We start from the raw sequence: 26,578 nt of genomic DNA on the forward strand, positions 1-26,578 counted from the left end.
TCAAACCAACGCGGCATCAGCATAACTAAAGTAGGATATTCTTTGCAGAACTGCGTATCTTGCACTAAACGTATTCGATAGTTGTTCTAATGTAACCCACTGAATTATCAAGACAATGTTGAGATGGGCTCACGTGAAATCTAGTTTCGGCCATGGCCACGTAAACCTGAATTGCGTCGTGTCCATTGTCAGTACGGGCATAGATTGCCTGATTGGGAAGTGGGAACCATGTCGTGTGCAACTGGTATATGTGCAGTCACTATCTCACCCAGTCTCGTCAACGCTTGTCGTGCCAGCTGGACGACGCGCCGCATTCATTGGCCCACCAGCGGCGTTTTGACGGGTTACGGCAACATGGACTATTAGCACCGAATAAACGGCGTTCGGAAAACCCTCTTGCCCACTTTTCGTATTTTACCCTCAAACAACTGATCCGCTAGTACCAAGACCCTAATACTTGCAGATCTTCCAACCGATAAGCGGCATTTTTCCTAAGGCAATTTCACCTGGCCCAATCCAGCCAAGTGCCGTAACTCAAATAAGGCATAAACTGAAGCCTGCAGATACGGTTACGGCGCTCGGTGTCCCTCCCCAGCCTGATATCTATTGGGGCGAGCCTGGACTACCATCCCGCCCGGGTAGGGAGCCCCTCCAGTGCGACCGTCGGCAAAAACTGCAGAGATTAGAATGTTCGGTGCGCCAATCAACAGGTCCAAAACCTGCATTAAAATTGCTTTTTTTCCCTCCCATGGGGCGTCTTTAATATCAGGACCTGGGCAACAATGGACTGATAGTATCAGGCTGAGCGAACACCTATCTTTAACAATAGCGACCATGGATATGTGAATTTTCTTATGGATGTCGACCCAGTCACCCACACCATTTAAAGGGCCAGTACGGATCATAGTAAGCCTCGTCGTAGATGAGAGTGCTGCTGGTCACATGACCAGGCTCCCAGCCGCACGCTTATCAGTTCGGCATAGTCGCCCAAGGCATTAGATCTTATCAACTTATCTCTCGCGCAAGGACCAATCACACACGTCAGTTGGCAGAAAAAGAAAATTCCCCACTGCTCGTTTGTGCTACTTTTGCAACATATATAAAAACCCCAATCCCTACAAATACAAAATTTCCTATCAAACATGGTTGCTAAAGAATTGGACTATATCAGATCCAAGGACAATGCTGATGGTTCGTCCCTCGAAAAGAATGGCGGTGTTTACATCGATGCCTTCGATGCCCAGGATAACGGCCCCAAATTGAAGGGTTTTGCCAAATGGGTAGATGACTTTAAGAGAGTCGATGACTCCCACTTGGGTATCGACCCCAACTTGTCGGAAACCGAGAAGTTGGCCATCAAGACCGCCAATGCTCCTTTGGCCAGAAAATTGAAAAACAGACATTTGCAGATGATTGCCATTGGTGGTAGTATCGGTACTGGTTTGTTTGTGGGTTCTGGTGGTGCCATGAGAAATGGTGGACCGGCCGGTGTGTTGATTGCATACTTTTTGATTGGTACCATGATGTATACCACCGTGCAGTCATTGGGAGAATTGGCTATTACGTTTCCAGTTTCAGGTGCGTTTGTGACATACAACTCGAGATTCATCGACCCTTCGTGGGGTTTCGCTATGGCCTGGAACTATGCTATGCAGTGGTTGGTGGTGTTCCCCTTGGAAATGGTGGCAGGTGCCATTGTTGTGCAGTACTGGAACAAAGATATTAATTCGGCCGCGTTTGTGGCCATCTTTTGGACAGGTATTGTGGCTATTAACTTTTTTGGGGTCAAAGGATACGGTGAAGCCGAATTTGTCTTTTCCATCATTAAGGTAGTGGCCGTGATTGCGTTCATTTTCTTGGGTATTATTTTGGCTGCCGGTGGAGGTCCTAATCATGAATACATTGGTGGTAGATACTACCAGCACCCCGGTGCCTTTGCACACGGATTTAAAGGTGTTTGTGTCAACTTTGTATCTGCGGCCTTTGCTTTTGCCGGTACCGAATTAGTTGGTTTGGCCGCGGCTGAAACCAAAGATCCAAGAAAGTCCTTGCCATCTGCCACCAAGCAGGTGTTTTGGAGAATTACCTTGTTTTACATCATCTCGTTATGTTTGGTGGGATTGTTGGTGCCATACACCGACCCTCAATTGGTGGGTACTTCTTCTTACGATGCCAATGCCTCTCCATTTGTAATTGCCATTGAGGACGCGGGAATCAAAGGCTTGCCTTCCGTGATGAACGCCGTTATTTTGATTGCTGTGTTATCTGTGGGTAACTCGTCGGTGTACGGTTCTTCCCGTACGTTGGCAGCTTTGGCAGCTTCTGGTCAAGCTCCAAAGATTCTTGGATATATTGACAAGACCGGTAGACCTTTGGTGGCCATTATCGTCCAGTGTGTATTTGGATTGATTGCTTTCATCACCGCTTCTGACAAGTCGGGAGATGTGTTTGACTGGTTGTTGGCCTTGTCAGGATTGTCTTCGATTTTCACCTGGGGTTCGATTAACTTTTGTCACATCAGATTCAGAAGAGCTTTGGCCGTACAAGGTAGAACTACCGATGAAATCGCCTTTGTTTCCCAAGTGGGTGTATGGGGTGCTGCTTATGGATTGGGATTGAACATTCTTGTGTTGATTGCCCAATTCTGGGTTGCTTTGTTCCCATTGGGAGGATCTCCAAATGCTTCCGATTTCTTCATGGCATATTTGGCTGTTCCTGTTGTGATTTTGTTCTACGTAGGTCACAAGCTTTGGACTAAAAACTGGAAGCTTTACTTCAGAGCCTCAGAAATTGACATTGACACTGGTAGAAGAGAGTTGGACTTGGATTTGTTAAAACAAGAAATTGCCGAAGAGAGAGCTTATATTGCCTCCAAGCCATTGTACTACAGACTTTACCACTTCTTCTGTTAATGTAATAATAATATACATATTTGAGTTAATATTGGTTTTCCATGTAGTAGGTAATAATTGCAATTTTGGCGATTTTGCAATTTCAGGAAATGTTATTAAGGAGAGTAACAAATACAGTGCATATCATTCATGGAAACAAAAACTACTATGGTGTCTTAGGATTATATTTATTTTGCTATGAAGATGAGCATATATGCCCTTCTACCGACTTGTTAGTCTATATTTGCACGTCTAGACCTTGATTTCGTGGGGATAGAAAATCATCCGCTCAACACCAGCCTTCGTCAACACCACCATACGAACAACACCTCCACTGGATCCATCCCATTTCATTGCTTCGCTCAACGCCGTCTTGATAAATGCAACTGTCTCGTCTTTAGTCATATCACTCTTGAAGTTCTCGTTACACCACCCATAAACGAACCCAGACCCACTTCCAGCAATGGCATACTCTTGTTTGTGGACCGACCCTCCCAATGGAATCGAATACACGCTACCCCCCACTTCCTCATCGTAACCAGCACATATAATTCCAGCAGTCAAGCTGTCTTTGTTATTATAACATACTTCTTGAAAAACACTTGCCACCACTTCAGTGGTGGGTTTTTCTCCAGCCGGCAATTGCGATGCATACATCTGTAAGTAGTACTTCACCATATCAGCGACTGCCTGAGTGTCGGCGGCAGAGCCACTCCGACAACAGTAGATAGTATCGTGAATTTGGGTCAATTTATCGGTGACTCTATTGGCGATATAGGAGCCGGTAGTGGTTCGCGAGTCTGCACCTAGGATGACCCCGTCCTTGAACCGCACGGCCATGATGGACGTACCCATCGACACTTCGCCTTTTTTCAAGTGGTTTATATCAACTGAGATCCCGTTCATGTTAGTTGCCACTGGAGATTTGGGAACTGTTCGCGCGTTGATCAAGTGGGAGAGGGCAGCCACTAAAGAAGCGCGGGAACCAAAATAGGGCCAGCATCGTGCGAGCGCGGGGCCACTGTAGGGCCTACTTCGTGCGAACGTCGACCCAACCCGGTCACTTGCACTACTTTCCTACCTTGCCAACCACTCGCGCATTTCGTGAAATTCAACCTGATTCATCTTCCTTATGTTCCACGTATTCAATTTCTTGACTTTTCTTTTGCTTGTGTGCGTGCAAGCCCTCCCAGTGACGGTCATCTCGCTGGACGAGCGGTCACACTTAGATGGTGATCCACCCGTCACCCACAAAGTCTCGTTTGAAATCACCTCCTTTTTCACAAACACAGACTCAAACGAGTTGGAAACTTCTTCTCAAGGAAAGTTGGTGCTTGGGCTTTTCGGTACGGTGGCCCCCAAAACCGTCAATAATTTCGTCGGTCTCAGCAATATGACATATGGTTACGGCTATTTGAACTCCAAGTTTCATAGAATCATTGAGGATTTTATGGTCCAGGGTGGTGATTATGAAAGAAGTGATGGAACCGGCGGTAAGAGCATTTACGGCGGCCAGTTCGATGATGAGACTTTCCAGATTCACCACGACAAGGTTGGCCGCCTCAGCATGGCCAATGCTGGTCCTAACACCAACGGCGGCCAGTTTTTCATCACCACCGCAAACGCATGTGAATGGCTTAACGGACACCACGTAGTTTTTGGCCAGCTCATCGGTGGCTTCGACGTGTTACAGGTCTTGAACACCGCACAGGCTGATAGGTCGAAACCCATCAAGGACTGGAAAATCACCAACATTGAGGTGGTTACAATTCACGATACGGGGGTAATTGTTCAGACCGAGGAAAATCCTGTTCTTGAAACCCCCGAGGTGGTTGAGTACATTGGGGACACGTCCAACTACAACTTCCTTGTGGTGTTCTTGGTGATTTTGTTGGTGGTGGTGGTGATGAAGAGGCTTTATTTCAGACGTCAGTATGTCATCGACATCAAAGACTCAAATTATTTTTAGGAACTTCTATAGACAAATACGGATGCATGTTTATTCAGTTAGAGACTCAAGTCAACTAATTGGAGCAAGTAATAACTCACCAATCCTATAAACACAAACCCACTGATCTTGAAAACCTTCCACCAGTAGTTGGCCTTGGTATACTTATACATGACCAACACATCAACTTTGCTCACGTCTTCAAACAAATTCTTATAAACCACAGTCACCTTCTTATGGCCATCGCTGACGTCCAAGTACGACTTTTCAAAGTCCGTTTCAATGGACTGGAACGCAATTGGAGAGCTCACATTCACAAATTCGGCATTTTCAGGCAAATAAAAGTTGAGGTTCACGGTGGAATATGTCAAGTCCAACGCTGAGTTGAGCAAAGGAACCTTCAAGATGTAGGTTTCGTCGTCCAACTTCTTCAAGTGGTTATCGAACTTCTGGTTGAACCCAAAGGTGAAGTTGTACTTCCAGCCTCCAAATAATGGGAATCTGGGTTCAAACAACAAGAAATTTTTGATCTTCTTGTGAGTGGTTACCATTCCAACCTTGTCGGTGAAGTAGTAATCGTCGAACTCTAAGGCACTGGTGGAGGGGAATTCAAAGTGTGATAAGGCCCAATGGTTTCTGGCGGTTTCGTAATTACCTTTGATCCACTCGACTCTAGAGAATCCAGAGTTCAACTCGGCTCCGTCATTGTACACCTCGTAGTACTCTTCGATCTGGAACTCGTTGATGTCGCTCGACGGCAACCAGATTCCTCTTTCTAACAAGTGCACCTTAGCCAACGGCTTGTTGTGATCATATAACAACCCCACCGGCTTCAAGGACCAGGGTTTGACATTATCAACGGGGCCCAATCTCCAGCTGCCATCTTCAGAAACTGTGGGGATCTCAGGAACATCCAACTCGGCGGTTTCGGAGTCAGGCTTGTCGAGAATGTCCATTTCTTTGGCCTTGTTCATACCTTCCACAAGAACAGTCAAGTCATCTGTTGGGTAAGGGCTGTAGTTGAACTTATTGACTTTGAATAACAACGTCTGAATGTCACCCATTCCAATTTGACGTGGGATTGGCGAAAACACGTCCATGTACACATAACGGATTCTCAAGCTAACTCTCGAGTTTGTCGCCAAAGGAATTGGTAACTTCAATTTGAACACATTGTTTTCCAACTTGTCGAATTCAAGTGGAACTTGTTCATCCAAGATGGCACTCAAGACCGATACATTACCCATGCCTCCGAATCCATCAGGTAAACTGAAGTAATATTCGCTAATTGGAGAAGAATCAACGTTTTTGGCCTCAACCAACACCGTTTCTCGAACATAGCTTTTCTTCAAATCAATTGTTCTGGTATAGTGTTCGTTTACCCACAGTGCCGGAATGTCTAAGGCGCTTACCGCCATGCACAAGTTCCAGAGTGCTGCTTGAATCAATACTATCGACGTCCACTTCATTGTTCAAAAGACCACTCTGTTAACACTAGTTTTTCAGAGGCTCTGCAGAGTGCGACTGCGAGGGCGCGCGCGCGGACGACGCCAGTTTGTGTCATTGACATTGACCTTGAAATCCTCACAGCAAAAAAAAAACAACCAACGAATCACACTGGTTTTTTTATACAATGTCGTTTTCGGATCTTATCCCCGTGGTCAACAAGTTGCAAGACATTGTCACCACCACGCAAGTGAGCGACTTGGACTTGCCGATTTTGGCGGTGGTTGGATCGCAGTCGTGTGGTAAATCGTCGGTGTTGGAGAATATTGTGGGAAAAGACTTCTTACCTAGAGGTACTGGGATTGTCACCCGAAGACCGTTGATTTTGCAGTTGGTGAACTTGAAACCAGATGAGTTCGCTGCCTGTAGCACCAGCCAGTCCAACAGCGAAAGTGACGAGTACTACAACGATGATGAAGACGATGAATTGAAGGAAATCAACTTGGAAGAGCACTTGAAGAAGTTAACCATGGCCAAAAATGGTGGCCTGAAAGGTACTAGTAGGGTGTCGGCGGACGTAGAATACGGCGAGTTCTTGCACTTGCCGGGCAAGAGGTTCTACAACTTCAAGGAAATCAGACATGAAATTGAGATTGAAACTAACCGGGTTGCTGGTAGCAATAAAGGCATCAATCGCATTCCCATAAATTTGAAAATTTATTCCACAAAGGTGTTAGACTTGACTTTGGTGGACTTGCCGGGCATTACCAAGGTGCCTATCGGTGATCAACCAGGTGACATTGAGAAGCAAACCAGAAACTTGATTTTGGAGTATATTTCTCGTCCAAACTGTATTATTCTTGCAGTTTCCCCCGCCAATGTGGATTTGGTGAACCTGGAAAGTTTAAAGTTGGCTCGCCAGGTCGATCCCACTGGAAAGAGAACGATTGGAATTTTAACCAAGTTGGACTTGATGGATGAAGGTACTAACGCCTTGGATATTTTGAAGGGTAATGTTTATCCCTTGAAAATGGGATTTGTGGGCATCATAAACAGATCACAATACGATATTTCCATCAACAAGTCTTTGACAGACAGTTTGGGAGATGAGGAAGCATTTTTCAGAAACCACCAGGCGTACCGTACTATTGCTAACAAGTGTGGTACCCGGTATTTATCGATCAAATTGAACCAGATCTTAATGAGCCATATCAGAGAGAAGTTGCCCGATATCAAGGCTAAGTTGAACACCCTCATTGGACAAACTGAACAAGAGTTAATCCAGTACGGCGGAAGTCCGCTTGATGTCATTGAAGACAAGTCGGTGTTGATTCTTAATTTAATGACCAAGTTTGCCCAGAACTTTATTAACTCCATAGAGGGGACCAACATCAATGAAATATCTACCAAGGAGTTATGCGGAGGTGCCCGTTTGTACCACATCTACAATGAGGTTTTTGGCAACGATTTGTCGTTGATAAACCCCACCCACAACTTGACATTGAGAGACATCAGAACCGCCATACGCAACAGTACGGGTTCGCGTCCATCATTGTTTGTACCTGAGCTTGCGTTCGACTTGTTGGTAAAGCCACAGATCAAGTTGTTGGAAGAACCCAGTAAAAAGTGTGTGGAATTGGTGTATGAAGAATTGATGAAGATTGTGCACAATATTTGCAGCAATGGGATCGAAATCAACCGGTACCCCAAGTTGCAAATGAAGTTGATCGAAGTGGTCAGCGACTTATTGAGAGAACGGTTGGGACCTACCATTAAGTACGTGGAGTCGTTGATTGAAATCAACAAATCGTACATCAACACCAACCACCCCAATTTTGTGGGCGCTGCAACTGCTATGCGAACGGTTTTGGAAGAAAAGCGTAAAGCCGGCGAAATCTCCAAGAAGCCAGTGGTGGAGTCGGATGACAGTGACGAAATCGAAGATATCAACGAAATCGACGAGGACCTTCCTTCGTCCAAGGTTAACGAGTCTGTGCATATTCAAGAAAAGGACCCTTCAGACTCGTATCTCAACTATTTCTTTGGTAAGGACCCCATCACACATCAACAGTACCTCACCACCCAGGCCCAGTTGAACCCTGCTCCGTTCAAGTTTCCTAACAGCCATGAAACGTTGCCGTTGCAGTTCAATAACGACTCTTCTTCGACGTCATCGACCGCCACCATCATCAACAACAACAACGAGTCGTTTGAAATCGACGAAGGCATCAACGAATTGAATGAAAAGGAACAGTTGGAGTGCGAGTTGATTCGCCGGTTGATCATCTCGTACTTTGGTATCATTCGCGAAATCATCAAGGACCAAGTGCCCAAGCTGATTATGTGTTTGTTGGTGAACTTTATCCGCGACAATATCCAGAATCAGTTGGTGATTAAGTTGTACAATGAAAAATTATTTGACAACTTGTTGGTGGAAGACGAAAATATCCAGATCGAGAGAGAAAAGTGTTATAACTTGTTGAAGACTTATAAGGATGCTGCTAAGATCATCAATGAAGTTGTTTGATAAGGGGTGGTTGTACCGGTGAGCCGGTTCTGTACAGTTGATTCATGTGAATCGCGATGTAAATAGCAATAAATGTCTAACGGAGTTAATAAAGGTTTTGAAGGACAGAGACCGCGCTAGATTCAGTCGATGATAATTGGTTCTTGGGGTATTTTTCATTTGTTTCAAGGGATTTCTACTAGCGAGTAGCACACTCTATGCACCTTGACTAATGGAGCCATTACTGGAAGTCAAGCTATCACCAGGTCCCATTTATAAGATGATCCTCCAGGCGTGATCAACTTGTCATTGATAATTGAAAGACTCTAGATTGTTGTAATGGTGAAAGTTGGATTTGGATTTGTGTGTCTCAATATATAGATTTACCGAATAGAAAAAAAGAATATCTAAAACGTAGGAACTGACGTGTAAAATATTTTATTGACACATTTTCAGGCCCGACATTTACTTCCTCTGTTTAGTGTCTGTTTTTCCTTCCTTTTTTTCCTCTCAAGATTACAGGACTTCTTAAATCAGAAAAAAAGATAAGGTGGCTATTCCTATAGCCAGCTACTTCTTTAAAATGCTGTCTCTACTTGTCTAACAGTTAACTGGAGATGAGATACCGCGATGGAATGTCGCGGCAGCGCATATGCATAAGAAAACCTCAACACTCGGCCGTTAGCCGTCATTGCCGCTGCGAAGTGCGCTATCAGGAGTAGCCCAACCCCCGCGCACGCCCCGCCACATTCTCCCTAAGTTCTGGCCCCGCGATACCAGGCGATTGCAACGCAACGTGGCCTCGTGGGTTGCTAAAAATACCCAAACTTAAAAGCCTGCAATCCCTCCCAACAAACTCCTTGTTTTAAACAAGTCCCTTTCATTGCGGTCACTTCAGCACACACCAGGATGTCTTATCGCCAAGCACCACAAATGTTTAAGCGACCTAGTACGGTCATAGCCTTGGTGCTCACCACCATCTTATGTATTATTCTTCTTAGTTTCCACACGGGAATGAGCCAGCTCAGACAAACTTTCACAGTGCACCACTTTGAAAACGAGTACCAAAAGGTCGAAATCCGCAACCTGATCTCCCCCTACACTGACGACAGAGACACGCTACTCATCCTTTCGGTGGTTGGTGGTCCAGAGTCGTACGGCAAGGACAGATCCATAGGAGACTTTTTCGAAACCTTGAACACCATCAAGTTCCCTTCTACCCAGGTATCGTTGGGATTGCTCGTGGGCGACACAGCCGAGTTCGAGGCGGTGGTGGCCTACTTTAAGCAGTATTTTAACCTGTTGTCGTACCAAAAGATGCACGAGTATATCCACAAGGTGACGATTCTCACCGCTCCGTTCATTGAAGAATCATTTTCTCAGATCGACCGTGGTGATAGGCACAACGATGGTGTACAGCGGTTGCGCCGGCGGACCATAGCACGGTCCAGGAACTTTGTGTTGAACAACGTTCTTGCAGCCGAAAAATTCACGTTGTTTGTGGACAGTGACATTATCGCGTTCCAGCACCGAGATATGGTTAAGCGGTTCATCAAGGCGGATCACGATATCGTTGTTCCACGAGTGATCCGAGGCGATCTCTCCGACTACGACAAGAACTCGTGGGTCGGCGAGCGGACCAAGCCCAACGAAGAACAGTTGGCCAAGATGGACAACGGTGACTGGGAAAACTGGGACTATGTTCCCCGGGATGTTACCGACAAAATGGTGCATTTTGATACATTTTTGAATAACAAGAAGGACTTGGACAAATCGGCACCCGAGAACCTGCTAGACTTCTCGATGAAGTTGGATAGTGTGGGAGGAGCCATTCTTTTTGTCAAGTCGATAATCTACAAACAGGGAATCCAGTTCCCACCTAATTACATCGTGGGCACGACATGGGACCGACTCGAGGGATACGACGGCATAGAAACCGAAGGTTTGTGCTACACCGCCAAGTCCTGCAACTATCTGTGCTGGGGAATGCCCAACTTGGTTGCTGAGCACTCTGTAGAGTAGAATGATTTAATATAGATTTAGCGCGAAACCTGAAAAATCATCGCCATGACTTTGCAACAACAATTGGAGGATGTGCTTCCTAAGGGCCACACGTTTCGTGTGTTGCACGTGCAGTCGGAGCCCAAGCAATGTACGAATCTCATTAAGTACGGACTGGAACATTCAGCTGCCTCCAAGCCTCAATTGACCATCAAAATCAAGCATTTTCTTCTCGTGATATCCAGTGACAATTTGGTGCTCTTCGGCATCGAAGTCTATAATTACTTTACGGTTGCGGAAATCAATACACAGTACTTGTTTGTCAGTAAGGTTGATACTACCGGACTCACGGACCTCAAAATCAATGCTAACAAGCTTATCAATCGGTTTCTTCAGTCGTTGATTTCCATCAACCACACCTCACTCACATATCGCGTCAAATCACCCAAACTGTCGACGATCAAGAAAATCAATAAGCTTTTGAGTCCACTGAAGCCGAGTTATAGGACCGTGCAACTTTCAGACAAGTTCATTACCAAAGTGTCGCTTTTCACCAAGTCTTCAAATCAGTACTTCTTTCCCGAAAGCAGCAAGAATCTTCATAAGCACCTTATAGATGGCGACAAGTTGCTTCGGTGGTGGCTCCAGTTGATTGACGACACGCTAGCAGATTCCCAAGTCAAATTCACCAAAAAGCTCATGATTCCTGGCTCTCACAGCCCACATCCTTACTTATTGTCCGGATGGGAGCTTGGATCTGTTTTCGGAGAGAACCAGAGGGCTGTCTACAACATTCCAAGCTTTCCTGATGACCCCAAGACAAGGTTCCTTGAGTTTCTTGTTGTTGAAAACCGGGTAAAGTTGAAGTTGCCTGAATTCTATGAGGAATTGGGATTTCGACAAGAGTTTCGGTTGGGGAACGTCGTAGGGATCATTGGATGTGAGCTGGAGGTTATGAGTTCATCACCTGATATGGGAGCTAGATACGAGCCGGTTGTTCTCTCGAATAAACAGTATAAGCAGCTTATAAAGGTGATCAAATCCGAGGATTTTAGTATCTGTGACGATGTGAGGCTTTTGGTCAACACAAAACTCCCTTTCTTTTTGAGGTTACACCACAAGCTGTTTGAGTACTCATACCTTTGTGGGAAATATGAGCATAGTAAAGTACTGAAGTCAACGGTGGTTCAGGTGAACAACTTATCAGGATTAGTGAGAAAGAAGAAAAAGTGAGTGGGTACAAGTATACATCCCCAAGCGGACCGACCCATATACCCACCAGTTCTAGCTCATACATGCCCCTCCGATGTCTGCTAATCGCGCACATTGCCCATTCGTTCCATCCTACTTTCGCACCTGCGCATGGGTGCTCGTAAATGTTTGTGCACCCACTTTTGCAACTTTACCAACCACAAATGAAATTTCTTCCTTTATTGGTGGTTATCCGTGCCATTGCCGCCGCTGGCCTCAACCTCCCTTTTCTGCTCCCTCCAGGTATCACCCGGCTAGTGGGCGGTCCTACATTGCCATTTCCACAGTGGCTCACGGACTTCACGGGCCTCAAAGAATGGCCTGGTTTGGATCCTCCCTTCATCCCATTAGACTTTATTGATTTCTCCAAAATCGAACCCGCAAACCACCACATCCAAGGACAATGCGATATGATCACGCCTACGAGCTGCTCGTTTGACTGTCAGAACTGTGTGTCGTTTGATGATGTTTACACTTGTCCAGTGTTGTCGCAAACGTTTGATGACGGACCCACCCCAGCAACCACAAAACTACTTGCCAATTTGAAGACTAAGACCACATTCTTCGTGTTGGGCCACAACGTGGCCAAGTATCCCGACACCTACCGCCAGGCGGTAGCAGCGGGTCATATCATGGGATCACACACATGGTCTCATAAGTTCTTGCCCAGCTTGCTGAACGAAGAGATCATCGCACAAATACAATGGAGTATCTGGGCCATGAATGCCACGGGTCACCACCTCCCCAAGTGGTTCCGGCCGCCCTACGGTGGACTCGATAATCGGGTTCGTAGCATCGTTCGCCAGTTTGGCATGCAGAACGTATTATGGGATTACGACACATTTGACTGGAAATTGAACGACAACTCCAAGTCTGCAGGACAGGTGGTGGCCGAAGTGGATCAACTCATCAAGTCCCGTACCCATGGTCTCATGCTCGAGCACGATATGATGGTGCAGACGGTGAATATTGGCATTGACATCAACAAAAAGCTTCCTAGCCAAATGACGGTTCCACAGTGCATAGGAGGAATCGACTATATCAAGAGGTTCAACTAGATACCAACATATATTAAACACACAAGTATATTAAACACGTTATATTAAAACATGAAACTCAATTCCTAAACAAATATATAAAACCAGACCCAAAGGTACCCAAGCTTCTAAGCTCAAGCAGACGCACTAACAACAGGAGCCGAAGGAGCGGCAGCGGCATTCTCAACTGACCCGTTCAAAAATGGGATTCCGTGCTTCGCATCACTGATAAGAGAATCAGCCTTGCTCTTGGTTTGGGCAGCCACGTCGTTGACGTAGTTGGTGGTAGTAGCCTTGAAGGGCTCAAAGAATTTAGCGTTCACGTCGGCCCACACAGTTTTGGCGGTGCCGAGTGCCACCACAACTCTCTTGCTAATCTCGTTGGAGGCAGTGGCAGAGCTATATTGCAGGTTGTATGTGTTGATCAAGTAACTGGAAGCTCCCGTGTAGGTGTCAACTGCAGTCGACTTGGATCTGGTGACCAATTCGCCAGTGATGGCGTAGGTGTTGGAGATCTCCAGTTCAGCCAACTTTAAGCCAGCCTCAGCTTTGGGCAAAAAGTAGTTCACTTGCTCCAAGTAAAGAGCATTGAACTTTTTCAATACTGCAGACGCCTTCAGTTTGGCGTATTCCACGGACTTACTGGGTAAGGTGATGGCCCAGTCAAATGTGTTCAACACAAGTTCGTTGAATTTGAGGTCAATAAACTTTAAGCCTTCAATTAATTTGGGATAGGTAGCAGCATAATCGATTGCTTTAACACTCAAAGCTTCCAAGTAATGGTACACAGCAACCACTAAACCGAAAGAGGCTAAGAAGCTGGTGACCTTGGATACCAAGGAGTAGGACTTGATGTGGTTAACAGAAGTAGAAGTGAATTTTGCCATTTGAAAATAATTGAATTAAAATGTGGTAATTGTGGTAATTCTTTCTATCCTTAAATATTTTTTTTCGCTAGGAAATTTATGGCTTATCTGATGAGTAGCGCAACCAAGGTGAAATGCAAGTATAAAAATGCGTTTGTGAAAGGGATGAGTTTATAATAATACAGGTTTGGTTAGAACAAGATGTAATCACCAACAGTTATGAATTTTCTGGGGGTTGCTATCACCCAGGAATTTTGTATCTATTTATACAAGTCTGGGCGTGCGCTGCCGTACGGGACGATTTTTCACATGCTCGGCGACACGTCTCGAGGATCACCCGCCTGAGATCCTAGGTCTTCCAAATGAATAAACTGGTATGTATAAGCTGGTATACATAACCGTTCATTTGGTAGCAAGCGTATGACAGTTGGTGGAAATTGGTGGTTTGTTGTTGAAGAGGGTCCTTTGAAAATTGCAGCCAAAATGAGATGTGTACCGCGGTGAAAAAGACCGCAGGCTAGAACTACCGCAGGCGACAAGGAACCGGGGGATAGGAAATAGGAACCGGGGCAGATATACCGGGGGATAAGAACCAAGGGCTGGGGGAACTCGGCTGTAGCTGGGTATCACTTTGCGATCCTACAGTACAAGTGAAATATGGTTGCTGTGGACGTCTGCAAAAAGATTTGCACATTCTGTTCCTCTACATTTCAACCTTGACATTATACATCACCATATGTTTTCTGTGGCATTCATTTGCTGTTTGCTGTGGAACCGTGTATTTTTTCGCCATTGCTCGATCCCACTAGGACAAAGGGGCTTTGCCTCAAGCGCAACTCAAATGATTGATCTCGCCGCAGTTGCAACTGCGGCTAGATGCGGCTACAACCGTGTACCAAGAATACCAATATCCATATTGATGATGTGCTGGTGTAAAATCTGGCTTGGTGGATATCCGTGGCCAAAACGTTTCTCCTGCGCCCATAATTTTGGTCAAGTGCCGATCTGATCGATCTTCGGTTTCATGTGGTGAATGTGAAAGTTGCTGCGAAAAGCCCAAATCGTAAATTTGACAGATTTTGTCTAAACCTTGTAGTTAAATACGTCAAACCCATTTTTATTAGATACAAATTACTCGTGGTAGCCCCCACAGGTCTCTACAATGACCCGCATAAATACCCGGATACAATCCAAATAATCCACAATATCCACCCGTTCGTCAGGCATCGTATTAAACTTGCCTCCCGGACCACAGACTATTCCCTCCATCCCCAACTTCTCATAAAGATGGCCGGCATCACTGCCGTAGAAACATGGCGGTTTCAACGCCCCCGTGGGTTGGTCCACACCACGCACCGCCTTATAGCCTCTGTTCAAAGTTTGCACGATGTCGGCGCTGGGGTCCACCTCGAACGGTGGCATAAAGTCGTGTTTCACAAGCAGCAATTCGAACTTCATTTTTGGATGCTGCACCTGCACCGACTCGAGCTCGCGCCGCAAGTCCGCCAACACGATGGCTTCGTTCTGCCCAGGAGCGTAACGCGCGGCTCCAGTAATCGTCACAAAATCTGCCACTTGCGGCGCCCTCCAACTCTCGTAGTTGCGGCCCAACCCTCCGTGGATCGTGCCAACATGACACCGGTTCACGCTCTCGTGCACCAGGCTGCGGGGGTCCGAAAACGTCATATATGTCAATTTTTGGATGGCCTCCATTGAACACAAAATGGCATCGGTAGCCTCTTCTCGCTTCGACATGTGCCGAGTATCACCAATGATATTAATTTCAAAAATGGCACTACCGGCGTGCATTACTAGCCCGTACACATCCGTGGGTTCACAGTTGATGAAACAGTCAGCCGTTTCCTTGGTAATTTTTCCCTGTTCCAAAAGAGCCACCGTACCGGCTCCTCCCTGTAATTCCCCTACCACGTAGGTTAAAGTAACGTCCTTCAGAACCTTCCACCCCGCATCTTTCAATGTCTTAACCGCCATATAGTAGGCACAGCATCCTGACTTCATGTTCGAAACCCCGATTCCGTAGATGAATTTGTTGTCGTTTTGCACATATGTTTCTGCCTTATCGTACTTGCCTGCGTAGGGGTCGACAGTCCATCCTTCAGTAACAGGGTTGACGTCCACGTGACCGTTGAAAAGAAGACTCCTGCCACCGCTGACATGTCCGGTCCCCTTCCATACCCCGACGGAGTTGCACCGAAGCATCCCATCGGTTTTATCGGTGAATTCGATGCTTTGGGCTTCCAACTCAATGGCCTGAAGAGCAGTGGTCATATACTTGATGGCATCAATTTCAGCTGCGTGCTTGGAGTGAGACGGAATCTGAATGAACTTGGAGAGAAATTCCAAGCTCTCCTGCTCGTTGACAGTTGGGAAGTTCATTGGTGGTAGAAATTTTAAAATTAGGGTCGGGTGGGTGCTATAAGGGCAAGTGGATTTGGGCGCCAGTGCACGACCGGTGTCAATTCCGCTGTCTGCTGCAAAGTTCGGGAATCTCGCCGCACACGTTAGATGCTATCGCAGATCTCAGGCAACCAATGAGCTTGGAACAGCGCATGGCCTTGGTCTTATCTGACGGCGGTTATTAGCAAGTACCCGATACCATATCGGTGAAATACCAGCACACGCCTCCGGATACGGAAAAAGATGCAAGTTTTATGCCCAGGAATATCACCCAAAGCGGATTATCCTCTCCGGCTTACAACCACCGTTTCCTTCTGTTTAAAGATATGGTTTTTGGTGACTGACACAATGAGTAGTCTGCCACACTCGAAGGTGCTCAGTTCATGGAGTATAATCCATCAATAACATACACCGCCCAACTTCTTCCTGTTTTCGGCTATTCCGCACAATACCAGATAACGGGTTGATAGCGATTGTGATAGCGATAAACTGATCGCTATTTTGCCTCAAAAGTGCCGATGGTTTTGATGGTGCGAGACTCTTCTCCACGAATGCCTGTATGTTGCCAAGACTGCTTCTTGTGCTTATAAACACCACAAATGGCAGCTTGACTCCCTCACTTCAACTTAATCAAAATGTCAAGTGAACCTACTAAAGATGGAGACGAACTACTCGTGGTTCAATCTCCCTCCCAGGACTCCCACTCCCAAAACTCTGTTGCCGATGCCCAAGACGAAGGATTTGAATACTTCCAAAAAGGTGGTATGAACTCCGAGGTGGATCCAGCTGAGAGTGCTCGAGTCGCCAGAAAGATAGATTGGCATATGCTTCCAATTCTTTGTATCTTATACGGTATCAACTATGTAGACAAGGCTGCTTTGGGATGGGCTGTATTGTTCACCTTCAAACAAGATTTGGGGTTGGTGGGCACAGACTACTCGTGGGTTTCTTCTATTTTCTACTTTGGCTACCTTGGTGCTCAATACCCTGCTTCTTACTGTCTTCAACGGTTCCCAGCTGGAAAAGTTATTGCTTGTACCACCGTTGGTTGGGGTGCAATTATGTTAGGACACATTGGGTGCAAGAATTACGCAGGTATTTTGGTGTGTCGGTTCCTTTTAGGGGTGTTTGAAGCTCCTATTTCAGGTGGATTTGTGCTCTTCTGTTCATTGTTTTACACCAGAAAAGAACAGGTTGGTAGAACCATGGTTTGGGGATCCATGCAAGGTATTTTCAACGTCATTTTCGGGTTTGTGTCCTATGGATTGGGACATGCCCACAACAGCAGCTTGAAAGAATGGCAGTTGATTTACTTGGTATTGGGACTATGCTCCTTCGTCATTGGTGGGTTATGGTTTGCCTTTATTCCTGACACTCCCGGAAAAGCTCGGTTTTTAACAGAGGATGAAAAGGTCATAGCCATCAAGAGAGTGTCCAAAAACATGATGGGTACTGCCACTCACGATTGGAAATGGTCCCAAACCTTGGAGTGTCTTATGGACCCCAAGACCTGGTTGATGGTGGCTTTTATCTTGTTTTCTATGATTCCAAACGGAGGATTGACCAACTTTGGTTCTCTTGTGCTTGCTGATATCGTTCACAACAACCTTGAAAGTATTGCGGTTGGAGTAGGAAGTTCGTTCTTTTCTGCTGGTCAAATGTTGATTTTCTCCATCTTCGCCATAAAGTATAACAACTTCAGAACCATTGGAATGACTTTCCCCATGCTTCTTGCCATTGCCGGTTTATCGGCAGTTTATGCCACTGAAACCCATGGTGCCAAATGGGGTAGAGTATTTGCTTACTGGATGATCAACTCGTATGCGGTAACATGGCCTTTCACCCTTTCTATGCTTGGTTCCAACTATGCTGGTCATACCAAGAGAGCTTCCATGAGTATGATCTTGTTGATTTTCTTTGCAGTGGGTAATATCATTGGACCTTTCTGTTTCACCAGTGCTGATGCTCCAAAGTATACCAAGGCGCTTGCTACGAACTTAGGATGTTTCTGTGCATGTTTTGTCATTGGAGTTGGGTTAAGAGTTTACTTGATGTATGCCAACAAGGTGAGAGACAAGAAATATGGTGTGGTGGATGCTGAGATTAATGAAGATAAGAGATTGGAGGGAATCTTGAACGGTATGAAAGATGAGACTGACATCAAAAACAAGCTGTTCCGTTATGTGTTGTAGTTAGGTACAATAAATTGTGTGATAAGTGATAATATAATTTGTGATATAATGTTAAGCTTTAAAAGGTGTTGTAAACTATTCTTCTAAATACTCTAGACTCTTTTATCCAACAACTCACTCACATACCCAATCAAGGCAGCGCACTTTTCTTCCTCCAACTTCCCACAGACTACCTGTAATGACACCGGGCCTCCCTCAAACTTGTCAAGATTACTCGAATAGGTCTGGTGAACTAGCTTATCTGTGTCAGAAATAAAACTAGTTTTCTCAAGTGGTTTGTCGATAGAAACGTCACATCTGGTAACGGGAAAAGTCCCGGCACTATAATCCAAAGCATTCCATATTGAGTTCAACGGTTGAGGAGTCACTTTGTTCCATAAACAAGCAGGATACGGAGAGCAGGCACAAATCACTGCGTCCAACCTGACCCCAGGACCTCCACCGTTATTCCACAAGTCTAAATATTTTTGAGCATAAGCAGCCCTCTTCTTCTGACTCTGCCAAAGGTCTGAAACTTGCATATCTTCTGCTACTGGCAACGAGGCAACAATGTGGGAGTCTGGAGGTTCGTTATACTTGGCGAGAATTGACTTGACATGTTTCATCCCATCAGCACCATAGAACGGATAAATGGTGTCTCTGATCTCCTTGAAATAGGTATCGTCCCATTCTAGGACTGTATGTCCTTCCTTCCTCAACGCTTCCTTGACTATCTCTAATCCTCTTATCAAAGGAGATGTTACGGTCGTGAGCCCATCGGACTTCATGAACCCAACAGTCAATTTGGCAGGTAACTTGGCTGGAGTATATTTCATGGGCAAACAGCTGGCATCCTGTAAGTATGGCTTGTTCTCTATGATGGACTTGGTTACGTAGTCAAGATTTGTGAAACTTCTTGTCAAAATCCCATATACCGACACAATAGACTCCTGGCCTTCCTGGCCAGAGACAGTGCCAAACTTGGGGAACCGTCCTGAACTTGGTTTCAAAGAGTACACTCTGTTTAAAGCAGCTGGGTGCCTTACAGATCCGCCAATATCACTTCCAATACCAAAACAACTTCCCTTTAAAAGAGCAAGGGCCCCTTCACCTCCAGAAGAGCCACCGACATTTAAATACCTTCTATTGAAAGGATTCAAGGTCCTCCCCCATAACACGTTTGTAGTTTCTGAGTATATCATGCCAGCTGAAGTATTGGTCTTACAAATGATAATAGCACCTAACCCTGTCAAAAGCTTAGCGAATGTCGAGCTCTCAGTTTTTATCTCTTCGGCTTCTCCCACAAATCCCATGGAGGAGGCCACCCCTTCGATGTTGATGTTGTCCTTAAACGACACAATCACTCCGTGAAGCGGTCCATTCAAGCAATTGTGTTTCTGGTAATATTCATCTAACTTTTCAGCTTCGTGCAACGCTTCTTGGAAGCGAATTTCCGTAAGACAGTTGGTCAACTGATGTGCCAACGTGGCTCTATAGCAGTACGCCTCGGTGACTTGTCTAGCGGTCAATGCTCCTGTAGAATACTCAGCAAGTAGGGCGGGTATATCCAAGTTGGTGATATATTTGATATCATTAGATATGACAGAAGAAGTGTCAATGAAATCGCTCACATCGTTCAACTCTTCAGGAGCTGGTACCAACTTTTCTGGTGCCAAAAACGGCTTGAGGAGCTGTTGCTGTGAAGCTATTTTGGTGTCTCGTACGTCTATCCAAGTAGTCATGAGTTGGTAATGGTTTGGAAGAGTTGAACTGGTGAGATAAATCGGTACGGAATCTCCATTCTGGGCCTGTCGGTAAAAAGATGGTTCTGGGCCGATCGCGGTAGATCGCCATATCGCATCGACGATCATTTTGGAACGGAATAACACAAAGTATACCCGCGATAACGACCATAAGTAAGCGAATGTGGTAAGTTGGCAGAGTCAATATTTGGATAACGGGTCTCGGCACCAGTAACAGAACCGATCAATCTACCATTAATTTTATCTATATCTTATCAAGGCTTATATTATCGTGTAAAACTACTACTGCTGCTTGCACTCAGGTGGGTTCTCCTTCTTACCGGTTTCGTTAATTCCCTCATCATCCTCACTGTCCTCATCCTCATCTTCGTCGCCTTCACTGTCGAATTCTCCGTCTTCATCTTCAAAATCTTCAGGATATCCAAATCCAACTGCGTCTCCGGTAAACCAATCTATGGCTCTTGGAATCAATCTGTCTTTGATTTCTTCTCCCAATTGGTAGTCTAATTCCAACCTAGCGGCCAAGTCATCTTCATCTTCCTCATCTTCCTCATCATTTTCATCATCGTCTTCTTCCTCTTCTTCGTCCTCGTCACTGTCCTTGGCTTTTGGAGGCTTTGGAGGATCGAAAAAGTTGAAAAACGATTCGGTAGGGGTCAACTTCTCAATGGTTCTTGTCTGTTTGGTGGTCTTGTTCCTTTGCTTTCTTCTTTCGATGTTGATCGTTACATTTTGTTCTTTGCTCTTCCAGTTGATTACACATCCGTCAGCATGATCATACACAAAATCACCCGAATATCCCAATTCAGCTTGATAGTGGTAAGACTTGGTCAATTGTTTGTTGTCAAAGAATGGGTTGGTGTCGAACTCAAAAATCAACTTAAACCCAGGGGTCTCTAAGTATTCCATCTTAATATTTTTCAAGAACTCCAACACTTCACTGTCTCTATCGGTTATAGTTTCAGACACAGGGGTCAAATTTTCCAAGGCAGTCAACCAGAAGTTAGGGATACCCTTCACATCTTCTTCTTCTTCCTCCTCGTCTTCTTCCTCGTCTTCTTCCTTTATAGCACCTTCTTGTGCGTCAACTTCTTCGTCGTCATCTTCTTCCAAAGCTTCACCTTCCTCTACTTCCGTGGCAGTAGGCTCATCTGCCCCATTTATGATCTTGTTTCTTCTCTCGTACAATGGTTCATACTTCTTAAAGTACCTGCGTTCTAAGTCCAACAATTCTTTTTGAAACTCGGCTTCCAACTTCATTTGCTTCAGTTGGATGCTCTTCAAGCCATAAACCCGCTTCTTGACTTGCTTGGGCAAAGAGTCAATGTACCCACTCTGCTGACCAATCAAGGTACCCAACTTTCCTTGAATCATTGACAATAATGCTGGATTGTTTGCTAATTCTTTGCTTAACTTGGAGTTGCCTTCTTCCTCGTTAATGGTGGAGACACTGGGGATTTGGTGTTGTCTCATGTACGAGTTCGTGACGGACGCAGGCGTATTTTGAGGCGTAGGCGCCTTGGTGATATCTCCTTGTTTTTTTCTGATGGGTTCACTCATGAGTTCGGTGATGGTGACTTGTGATTTAAGGATAAAATTTTTGTCCAAAAACGCGTTAACCAAGAATTGGCGATTTGAGGCGCGCCACGCTCAAGCAGTTATCTGTTTGGCAGTTTGCAGCCACCGCCGAAACAATCATACATCATATATTCTACAAATCAAGCTTGCCATCTAAATATAATTCGACTTCAGCCAACCGCTTCTCCCAGTCATCAACCTTACTGAGCTTCTCCTCGATTTCCTTGATCTCTTTGTCGATACTCAATAAATTCTCTTCGCTCGTCAAATCGTGGAATTCCCAGTTGGCCTCATCATCCTTAATCTCCAATACCGAATCATGGTACTTCATCAATAATGGACGATGACTTAAAGTGATGAAGGTGATTTTCTTCTTCTGCAAGAGCTCAAATAAATAATCTTCCACGTCGGTACTGACGGCATTGGTGCTTTCGTCGAGAATGACAAACCGGGGATTCTTGAACAACACACGGGCCAAACTCATTCTTTGTTTTTCACCCCCAGAAAACACATCCTTCCAATCCTTCTTCACGTTGAAGTTGCCTTCCCGTTTCAACAAATATTCCAACTTCACTTCTCTCAAAATGTGGTACAAATGGTCATCATTATATCCCATTTCTATCATGTCGTTGTAACTGTAAGGGTAAATGATTTGGTCCCTCAAGTTGCCATTGGTGAAGTATGTCTTTTGTGGTAAGTAGAAGATTTCATCATCGTTGGGTTTGGACAACAATCCCGAGTATAACGGCCATAATTCAGCTATTATTCTGGAAATCGACGTTTTACCACATCCATTGGATCCTAAAATCAACAAGTTGTTACCTTCACTGATCAGAAAGTTCAACTTATCTACCAATTTGTAGTTTCCCGATCCATTGGCAGAAGGAATTATGACAGGAATGTTTTCAAACCTAATACCTTTACTGTAGTTCTTTTGGATGGTACCGTGTATGTCTTGGTGGCCCAACTTAGCGCCGTAGTCGAACTGGGGAGAATGGGCTTGGTGCAAGTTTGTCAATAACTGGAATACTCTGTCGGTGTAACCAGTCAATTCTGCTACATCCTTAATGGAGTACATTAGCCTGGAACCCGCGTCGGCCAACGACAACATTAATCTCTTGTTGATGACAAACTGCCTCATGTTCAGTCTCTCCATCTTGGCTTGATCTACGGAGTTAACACCATTTTTGCTGGTGCTTGGGAACAAGTCCTCGATAAACACCGGCAACCCGGCAAAAATGTATCCCCAAGCAGACCAAGTGTACTTCAAGATATAGTCCTCCAAAATGGAGTACCCAAACGAAATATTAATGGTCTTGTTGATGTGCTTCATTAATCCGTTGAATGTTTCGTTCAACTTGGACTTTTCAATCACCGACCCTTTGTAGAACCCAATTTCTTCACAGTTGGTAATCAAATTCAAGTGCTCATTATAATACTGACCTTCCAAAGCTGTTTCCTGTGAACTCAACTTACCGAATGCGGGAGTGTTCTGCTTCAATAAGAAGGCTGTAAGAAAGTAGTTTGCAAAAATACCCATAATGGCACCAGTACCCAAGTTATCTCTCAAGTAGATGGAGAAAAACACCAAGTCAATCATAGGCTTTCCCATACTGGAAAACAACCCACATATCGAGTCGCAAAACTTACTGACGTCGTTGGTGATGTACTGGTCGATGTTCTTGATGTCAATGAAGTTGATCTTGTAGTATGCCATAATTTTATCCAAATACATATCATGAATGTACCGAATCAAATTGGTTCTGAAGCTCAAACTCAACCGACTGGTTAAGTACTTGATGGCAGCATTTGTGTAACTGGCTGGGAATGCGATCAAGATCCAGTAGATCAAGTCCCGAATAAACTTCTTCCCATTACCACTGATCAAGTTTTTCACAATTTGCCCGTCCAACTTGGCAATCAACAAACTCAACCAGGTCCTCAACACCAAGAAGAAGCATTGGCAGAATAACAAATAACTGTTCTTACTGTAAAACTTGGGAATCAAAATTCTCCAAATAATCGTCAACTGGTTCAAAAACTTGGAGTTGACCACTTTACTCTGAATATTCAACTTTTCTTCGATGTAGTAGTTTTTGTACAAATACTTGTCAGCGGCGTATTGGTCCAAATTTGGCTTGGGGATGATAATACGGGTGTTACCTGGAGTTCCTCCAAATCTGGTGGAGTATTTAGGAATAAAAATCTCTCTACTACCATTTTTTAATACGGTGGAGCTCTGACGGATCAAACTTGGTCTGTTGGCACGTTTGTTGATTTGGTAGTCTCGGAACTGATGGACAAGAGACCGTAAACTAAACACCACGCCCAAACCAAAAGTGGTCACTAGAGTGCTCAAAAATAGCATCACGGGTCTGCTTTGGTAGTTGATTTTGACCTTATTGTCCTTGAAGGTGATGACAAACTCCTGTAGGATCAACAAGAGATTGCGAACATCCTGCTTGCTGTACCCGCTAAGAGTCGAGATGGAGACCATAGTTGTAGGGGAATACGTGCAAGTTTAGTAGTTTAGAGGTAAATTGGAAAACACCGGAGTTGCAGTGTGGAGAGCGAGCACTTGAAACCGAGGATGGGGAATTTAGGGTTAGGGCGACGTGCGGCGGGAGCTACGGGGTTGCGCACGGACCCCCGCGGTGGCTTACCACCACCCAGATTTAAAAGGCTATAAGGTAGAGGATTCTTCGACGAACTTAGTGAGGATATCACCGGGGCTGGGTGCTGTGATACTAAGGTATGGCCAATGTCATGTTGGCGGTTCGTGAGCTGTACTTGATAATTCACACTTGGAAATCTGGTAGTTTGTCTTTTGACTATCGTTAGACCACTGGACCTTGCCATAATATACTTCACTACCCAGGTCTCCCGCATACCCACTACGACAAGCTATCAAAAAATGTATATGTCTATAACCTTTCCTATTTACAACCATTACCACTTCTTTCCACTCATTTGCTTCTGAACACAGCTTTTAAACAGGGAAAACTCTGCTTGGCACAGGTCCTTGGAGATCGTCGCATAGTTCTTCAAGATGCACTGTCCGTACGCCATGCCCTCCACCGAGCACTTGGCACTCACGTCAATGAACTTCTTTGCTGGCCTGACCTTCATCGAGTAAGAAAAGTTCGCGGACGTTGAAGAAAAACCTAATGAGTGGAATCAAGGACATGGATACTGGAACATGAATTTCTGACTGTGGCTAGTGACTGTCTATTGTATATCCATTTCAATTTCTTCATAATCCAGTTGTAGCACTATAATGTCTGATCTATGTTTGCACAACCAAACACCATTGATGTAGTTTGGTCCGTCTCGCTCGAGACCAAACTCACTGCCTTTTCTTGTCAAACGTACGACTCCGTGGCCAAGCTGGTTAAGGCGTAAGACTGTTAATCTTGAGATCGTGAGTTCGATCCTCACCGGGGTCGTCTACCTTTTTTTGGCAGAGAAATCGACACCGCGATTTCCATCCCCAACTACTTTGTACCCATAGGTTTCACTGTGATTTTTTTTTACCAAGAGATATGTATAGCGCTGTGGCCCTGCAACAAATACATCCCGGTAGTTTCAAGAATACGGCTGACTCCATGGGTGGCAATTTCGCCGGTTCACTTCCCGAAGATTCACCAGATAATTCCAAGGGCTCTTCCGCAACCGCTAATAACGCCCTCAATGATGATCAAATTTACCAATGGGTCAGTGAGCTAGTCACGGGGGCCAACAGAGAAAGGGCGTTATTGGAGTTGGGAAAGAAGAGAGAACAGTACGATGATTTGGCATTGGTGTTATGGAACTCGTTTGGAGTGATGACCGTGTTGTTGGAGGAGATTGTATCGGTATATCCGTACTTAAGTCCTCCATTACTCACGGTTTCTGCCAGCAATCGGGTTTGTAACGCATTGGCCTTGTTGCAGTGTGTGGCATCCAACTCGTCCACTAGAACCCTTTTCTTACAGGCTAACCTCCCATTATACTTGTACCCATTTTTATCAACAAACACCAGACAGAAACCATTTGAATATTTGCGGTTAACCAGCTTGGGAGTCATCGGTGCCCTCGTGAAGAACGACACCCCTGAGGTCATCAACTTCTTACTCACGACCGAAATTGTACCCCTCTGTTTGAACGTGATTGAAATCTCGTCTGAATTATCCAAAACGGTGGCCATCTTCATTTTGCAGAAAATCTTGTTGGACGACTTGGGCTTATCATACATATGCACCACCTACGAACGGTTCCATACGGTTGCTGCTGTGTTGCTGAAGATGATTGACCAACTAACATTGGCTAACCTTAGTGCTGGTGCCGACACCAGTGGTAACGACAAGCCCGATGCCGCTGCCAGCAACAGCAACAGCAACAGTACCGGCCGGTTGTTGAAGCACGTGATCCGGTGCTATATGAGATTAAGTGACAATTTGGAGGCCAGAAAAGCGTTGGCATCGATTCTCCCTGACTCCTTGAGAGACGGCACGTTTTCCGACATTTTACAGGATGACGTGGCCACCAAAAAGTGTTTGGCCCAGCTCTTGGCCAACATCAGTAACCCGTAGAAGTGTATAGTTTCGTGTATAGTAACAGATAAAGGTACCTATCCCATTTGTTCTCTCACGCCTCCAGTTTCCAGTTTAGGCAGTCGAAATAATCGGTGCGATACTTAATTTTCGTCCCTACATAAACCGAG

General features: G+C 45.2%; 15 protein-coding genes and 1 non-coding gene across 16 annotated transcripts; 9 read left to right on the plus strand and 7 right to left on the minus strand. All coding sequences in view use genetic code 12, as the record gives it.

Moving 5' to 3' along the window:
• Positions 1-1,142: 1,142 nt before the first annotated feature.
• GAP1 (glyceraldehyde-3-phosphate dehydrogenase 1) lies at positions 1,143-2,912 on the plus strand (the record flags this gene model as incomplete). The annotated part of the gene is made up of 1 exon (XM_006686304.2): positions 1,143-2,912. The coding sequence occupies one exon, from the start codon at positions 1,143-1,145 to the stop codon at positions 2,910-2,912; it is 1,770 nt and encodes a 589-aa protein (XP_006686367.1).
• A 231-nt stretch (positions 2,913-3,143) lies between these two features.
• Positions 3,144-3,797, minus strand: PRE3 (Proteasome subunit beta type-1; the record flags this gene model as incomplete). Its single annotated transcript, XM_006686303.2, has 1 exon — positions 3,144-3,797. The coding sequence occupies one exon, from the start codon at positions 3,795-3,797 to the stop codon at positions 3,144-3,146; it is 654 nt and encodes a 217-aa protein (XP_006686366.1).
• A 226-nt stretch (positions 3,798-4,023) lies between these two features.
• On the plus strand, positions 4,024-4,860 carry CPR5 (Peptidyl-prolyl cis-trans isomerase D; the record flags this gene model as incomplete). Its single annotated transcript, XM_006686302.1, has 1 exon — positions 4,024-4,860. One exon carries the CDS (start codon positions 4,024-4,026, stop codon positions 4,858-4,860), a length of 837 nt encoding a protein of 278 aa, XP_006686365.1.
• Positions 4,861-4,898: 38 nt separating this feature from the next.
• Positions 4,899-6,308, minus strand: OST1 (dolichyl-diphosphooligosaccharide--protein glycosyltransferase subunit 1; the record flags this gene model as incomplete). Its single annotated transcript, XM_006686597.1, has 1 exon — positions 4,899-6,308. The coding sequence occupies one exon, from the start codon at positions 6,306-6,308 to the stop codon at positions 4,899-4,901; it is 1,410 nt and encodes a 469-aa protein (XP_006686660.1).
• A 164-nt stretch (positions 6,309-6,472) lies between these two features.
• Positions 6,473-8,812, plus strand: DNM1 (Dynamin- GTPase protein; the record flags this gene model as incomplete). The annotated part of the gene is made up of 1 exon (XM_006686301.2): positions 6,473-8,812. One exon carries the CDS (start codon positions 6,473-6,475, stop codon positions 8,810-8,812), a length of 2,340 nt encoding a protein of 779 aa, XP_006686364.1.
• Positions 8,813-9,724: 912 nt separating this feature from the next.
• On the plus strand, positions 9,725-10,813 carry PSN45_003859 (initiation-specific alpha-1,6-mannosyltransferase; the record flags this gene model as incomplete). The annotated part of the gene is made up of 1 exon (XM_006686300.2): positions 9,725-10,813. One exon carries the CDS (start codon positions 9,725-9,727, stop codon positions 10,811-10,813), a length of 1,089 nt encoding a protein of 362 aa, XP_006686363.2.
• Positions 10,814-10,858: 45 nt separating this feature from the next.
• Positions 10,859-12,025, plus strand: PSN45_003860 (uncharacterized protein; the record flags this gene model as incomplete). Its single annotated transcript, XM_066158172.1, has 1 exon — positions 10,859-12,025. The coding sequence occupies one exon, from the start codon at positions 10,859-10,861 to the stop codon at positions 12,023-12,025; it is 1,167 nt and encodes a 388-aa protein (XP_066014269.1).
• A 182-nt stretch (positions 12,026-12,207) lies between these two features.
• Positions 12,208-13,101, plus strand: CDA2 (chitin deacetylase; the record flags this gene model as incomplete). Its single annotated transcript, XM_006686299.2, has 1 exon — positions 12,208-13,101. The coding sequence occupies one exon, from the start codon at positions 12,208-12,210 to the stop codon at positions 13,099-13,101; it is 894 nt and encodes a 297-aa protein (XP_006686362.2).
• A 113-nt stretch (positions 13,102-13,214) lies between these two features.
• On the minus strand, positions 13,215-13,967 carry PSN45_003862 (uncharacterized protein; the record flags this gene model as incomplete). Its single annotated transcript, XM_006686595.1, has 1 exon — positions 13,215-13,967. One exon carries the CDS (start codon positions 13,965-13,967, stop codon positions 13,215-13,217), a length of 753 nt encoding a protein of 250 aa, XP_006686658.1.
• Positions 13,968-15,077: 1,110 nt separating this feature from the next.
• Positions 15,078-16,343, minus strand: PSN45_003863 (uncharacterized protein; the record flags this gene model as incomplete). The annotated part of the gene is made up of 1 exon (XM_006686298.1): positions 15,078-16,343. One exon carries the CDS (start codon positions 16,341-16,343, stop codon positions 15,078-15,080), a length of 1,266 nt encoding a protein of 421 aa, XP_006686361.1.
• A 656-nt stretch (positions 16,344-16,999) lies between these two features.
• On the plus strand, positions 17,000-18,556 carry PSN45_003864 (uncharacterized protein; the record flags this gene model as incomplete). The annotated part of the gene is made up of 1 exon (XM_006686297.2): positions 17,000-18,556. The coding sequence occupies one exon, from the start codon at positions 17,000-17,002 to the stop codon at positions 18,554-18,556; it is 1,557 nt and encodes a 518-aa protein (XP_006686360.2).
• A 92-nt stretch (positions 18,557-18,648) lies between these two features.
• PSN45_003865 (putative acetamidase) lies at positions 18,649-20,277 on the minus strand (the record flags this gene model as incomplete). The annotated part of the gene is made up of 1 exon (XM_006686296.2): positions 18,649-20,277. One exon carries the CDS (start codon positions 20,275-20,277, stop codon positions 18,649-18,651), a length of 1,629 nt encoding a protein of 542 aa, XP_006686359.1.
• A 303-nt stretch (positions 20,278-20,580) lies between these two features.
• Positions 20,581-21,858, minus strand: NAP1 (histone chaperone; the record flags this gene model as incomplete). The annotated part of the gene is made up of 1 exon (XM_066158173.1): positions 20,581-21,858. The coding sequence occupies one exon, from the start codon at positions 21,856-21,858 to the stop codon at positions 20,581-20,583; it is 1,278 nt and encodes a 425-aa protein (XP_066014270.1).
• A 151-nt stretch (positions 21,859-22,009) lies between these two features.
• PXA1 (ATP-binding cassette long-chain fatty acid transporter pxa1) lies at positions 22,010-24,373 on the minus strand (the record flags this gene model as incomplete). Its single annotated transcript, XM_006686295.1, has 1 exon — positions 22,010-24,373. One exon carries the CDS (start codon positions 24,371-24,373, stop codon positions 22,010-22,012), a length of 2,364 nt encoding a protein of 787 aa, XP_006686358.1.
• Positions 24,374-25,248: 875 nt separating this feature from the next.
• On the plus strand, positions 25,249-25,322 carry PSN45_003868. The gene has a single exon. It is a non-coding gene; the product is annotated as a tRNA-Asn (tRNA).
• Positions 25,323-25,418: 96 nt separating this feature from the next.
• rcd1 (RNA-binding protein, CCR4-NOT complex subunit Rcd1) lies at positions 25,419-26,447 on the plus strand (the record flags this gene model as incomplete). Its single annotated transcript, XM_006686293.2, has 1 exon — positions 25,419-26,447. One exon carries the CDS (start codon positions 25,419-25,421, stop codon positions 26,445-26,447), a length of 1,029 nt encoding a protein of 342 aa, XP_006686356.1.
• Between the last annotated feature and the right edge of the window lie 131 nt (positions 26,448-26,578).

This window comes from Yamadazyma tenuis, chromosome 5 (assembly GCF_029203305.1).
Source record: "Yamadazyma tenuis chromosome 5, complete sequence".
Lineage (NCBI taxonomy): Eukaryota > Fungi > Ascomycota > Pichiomycetes > Serinales > Debaryomycetaceae > Yamadazyma > Yamadazyma tenuis.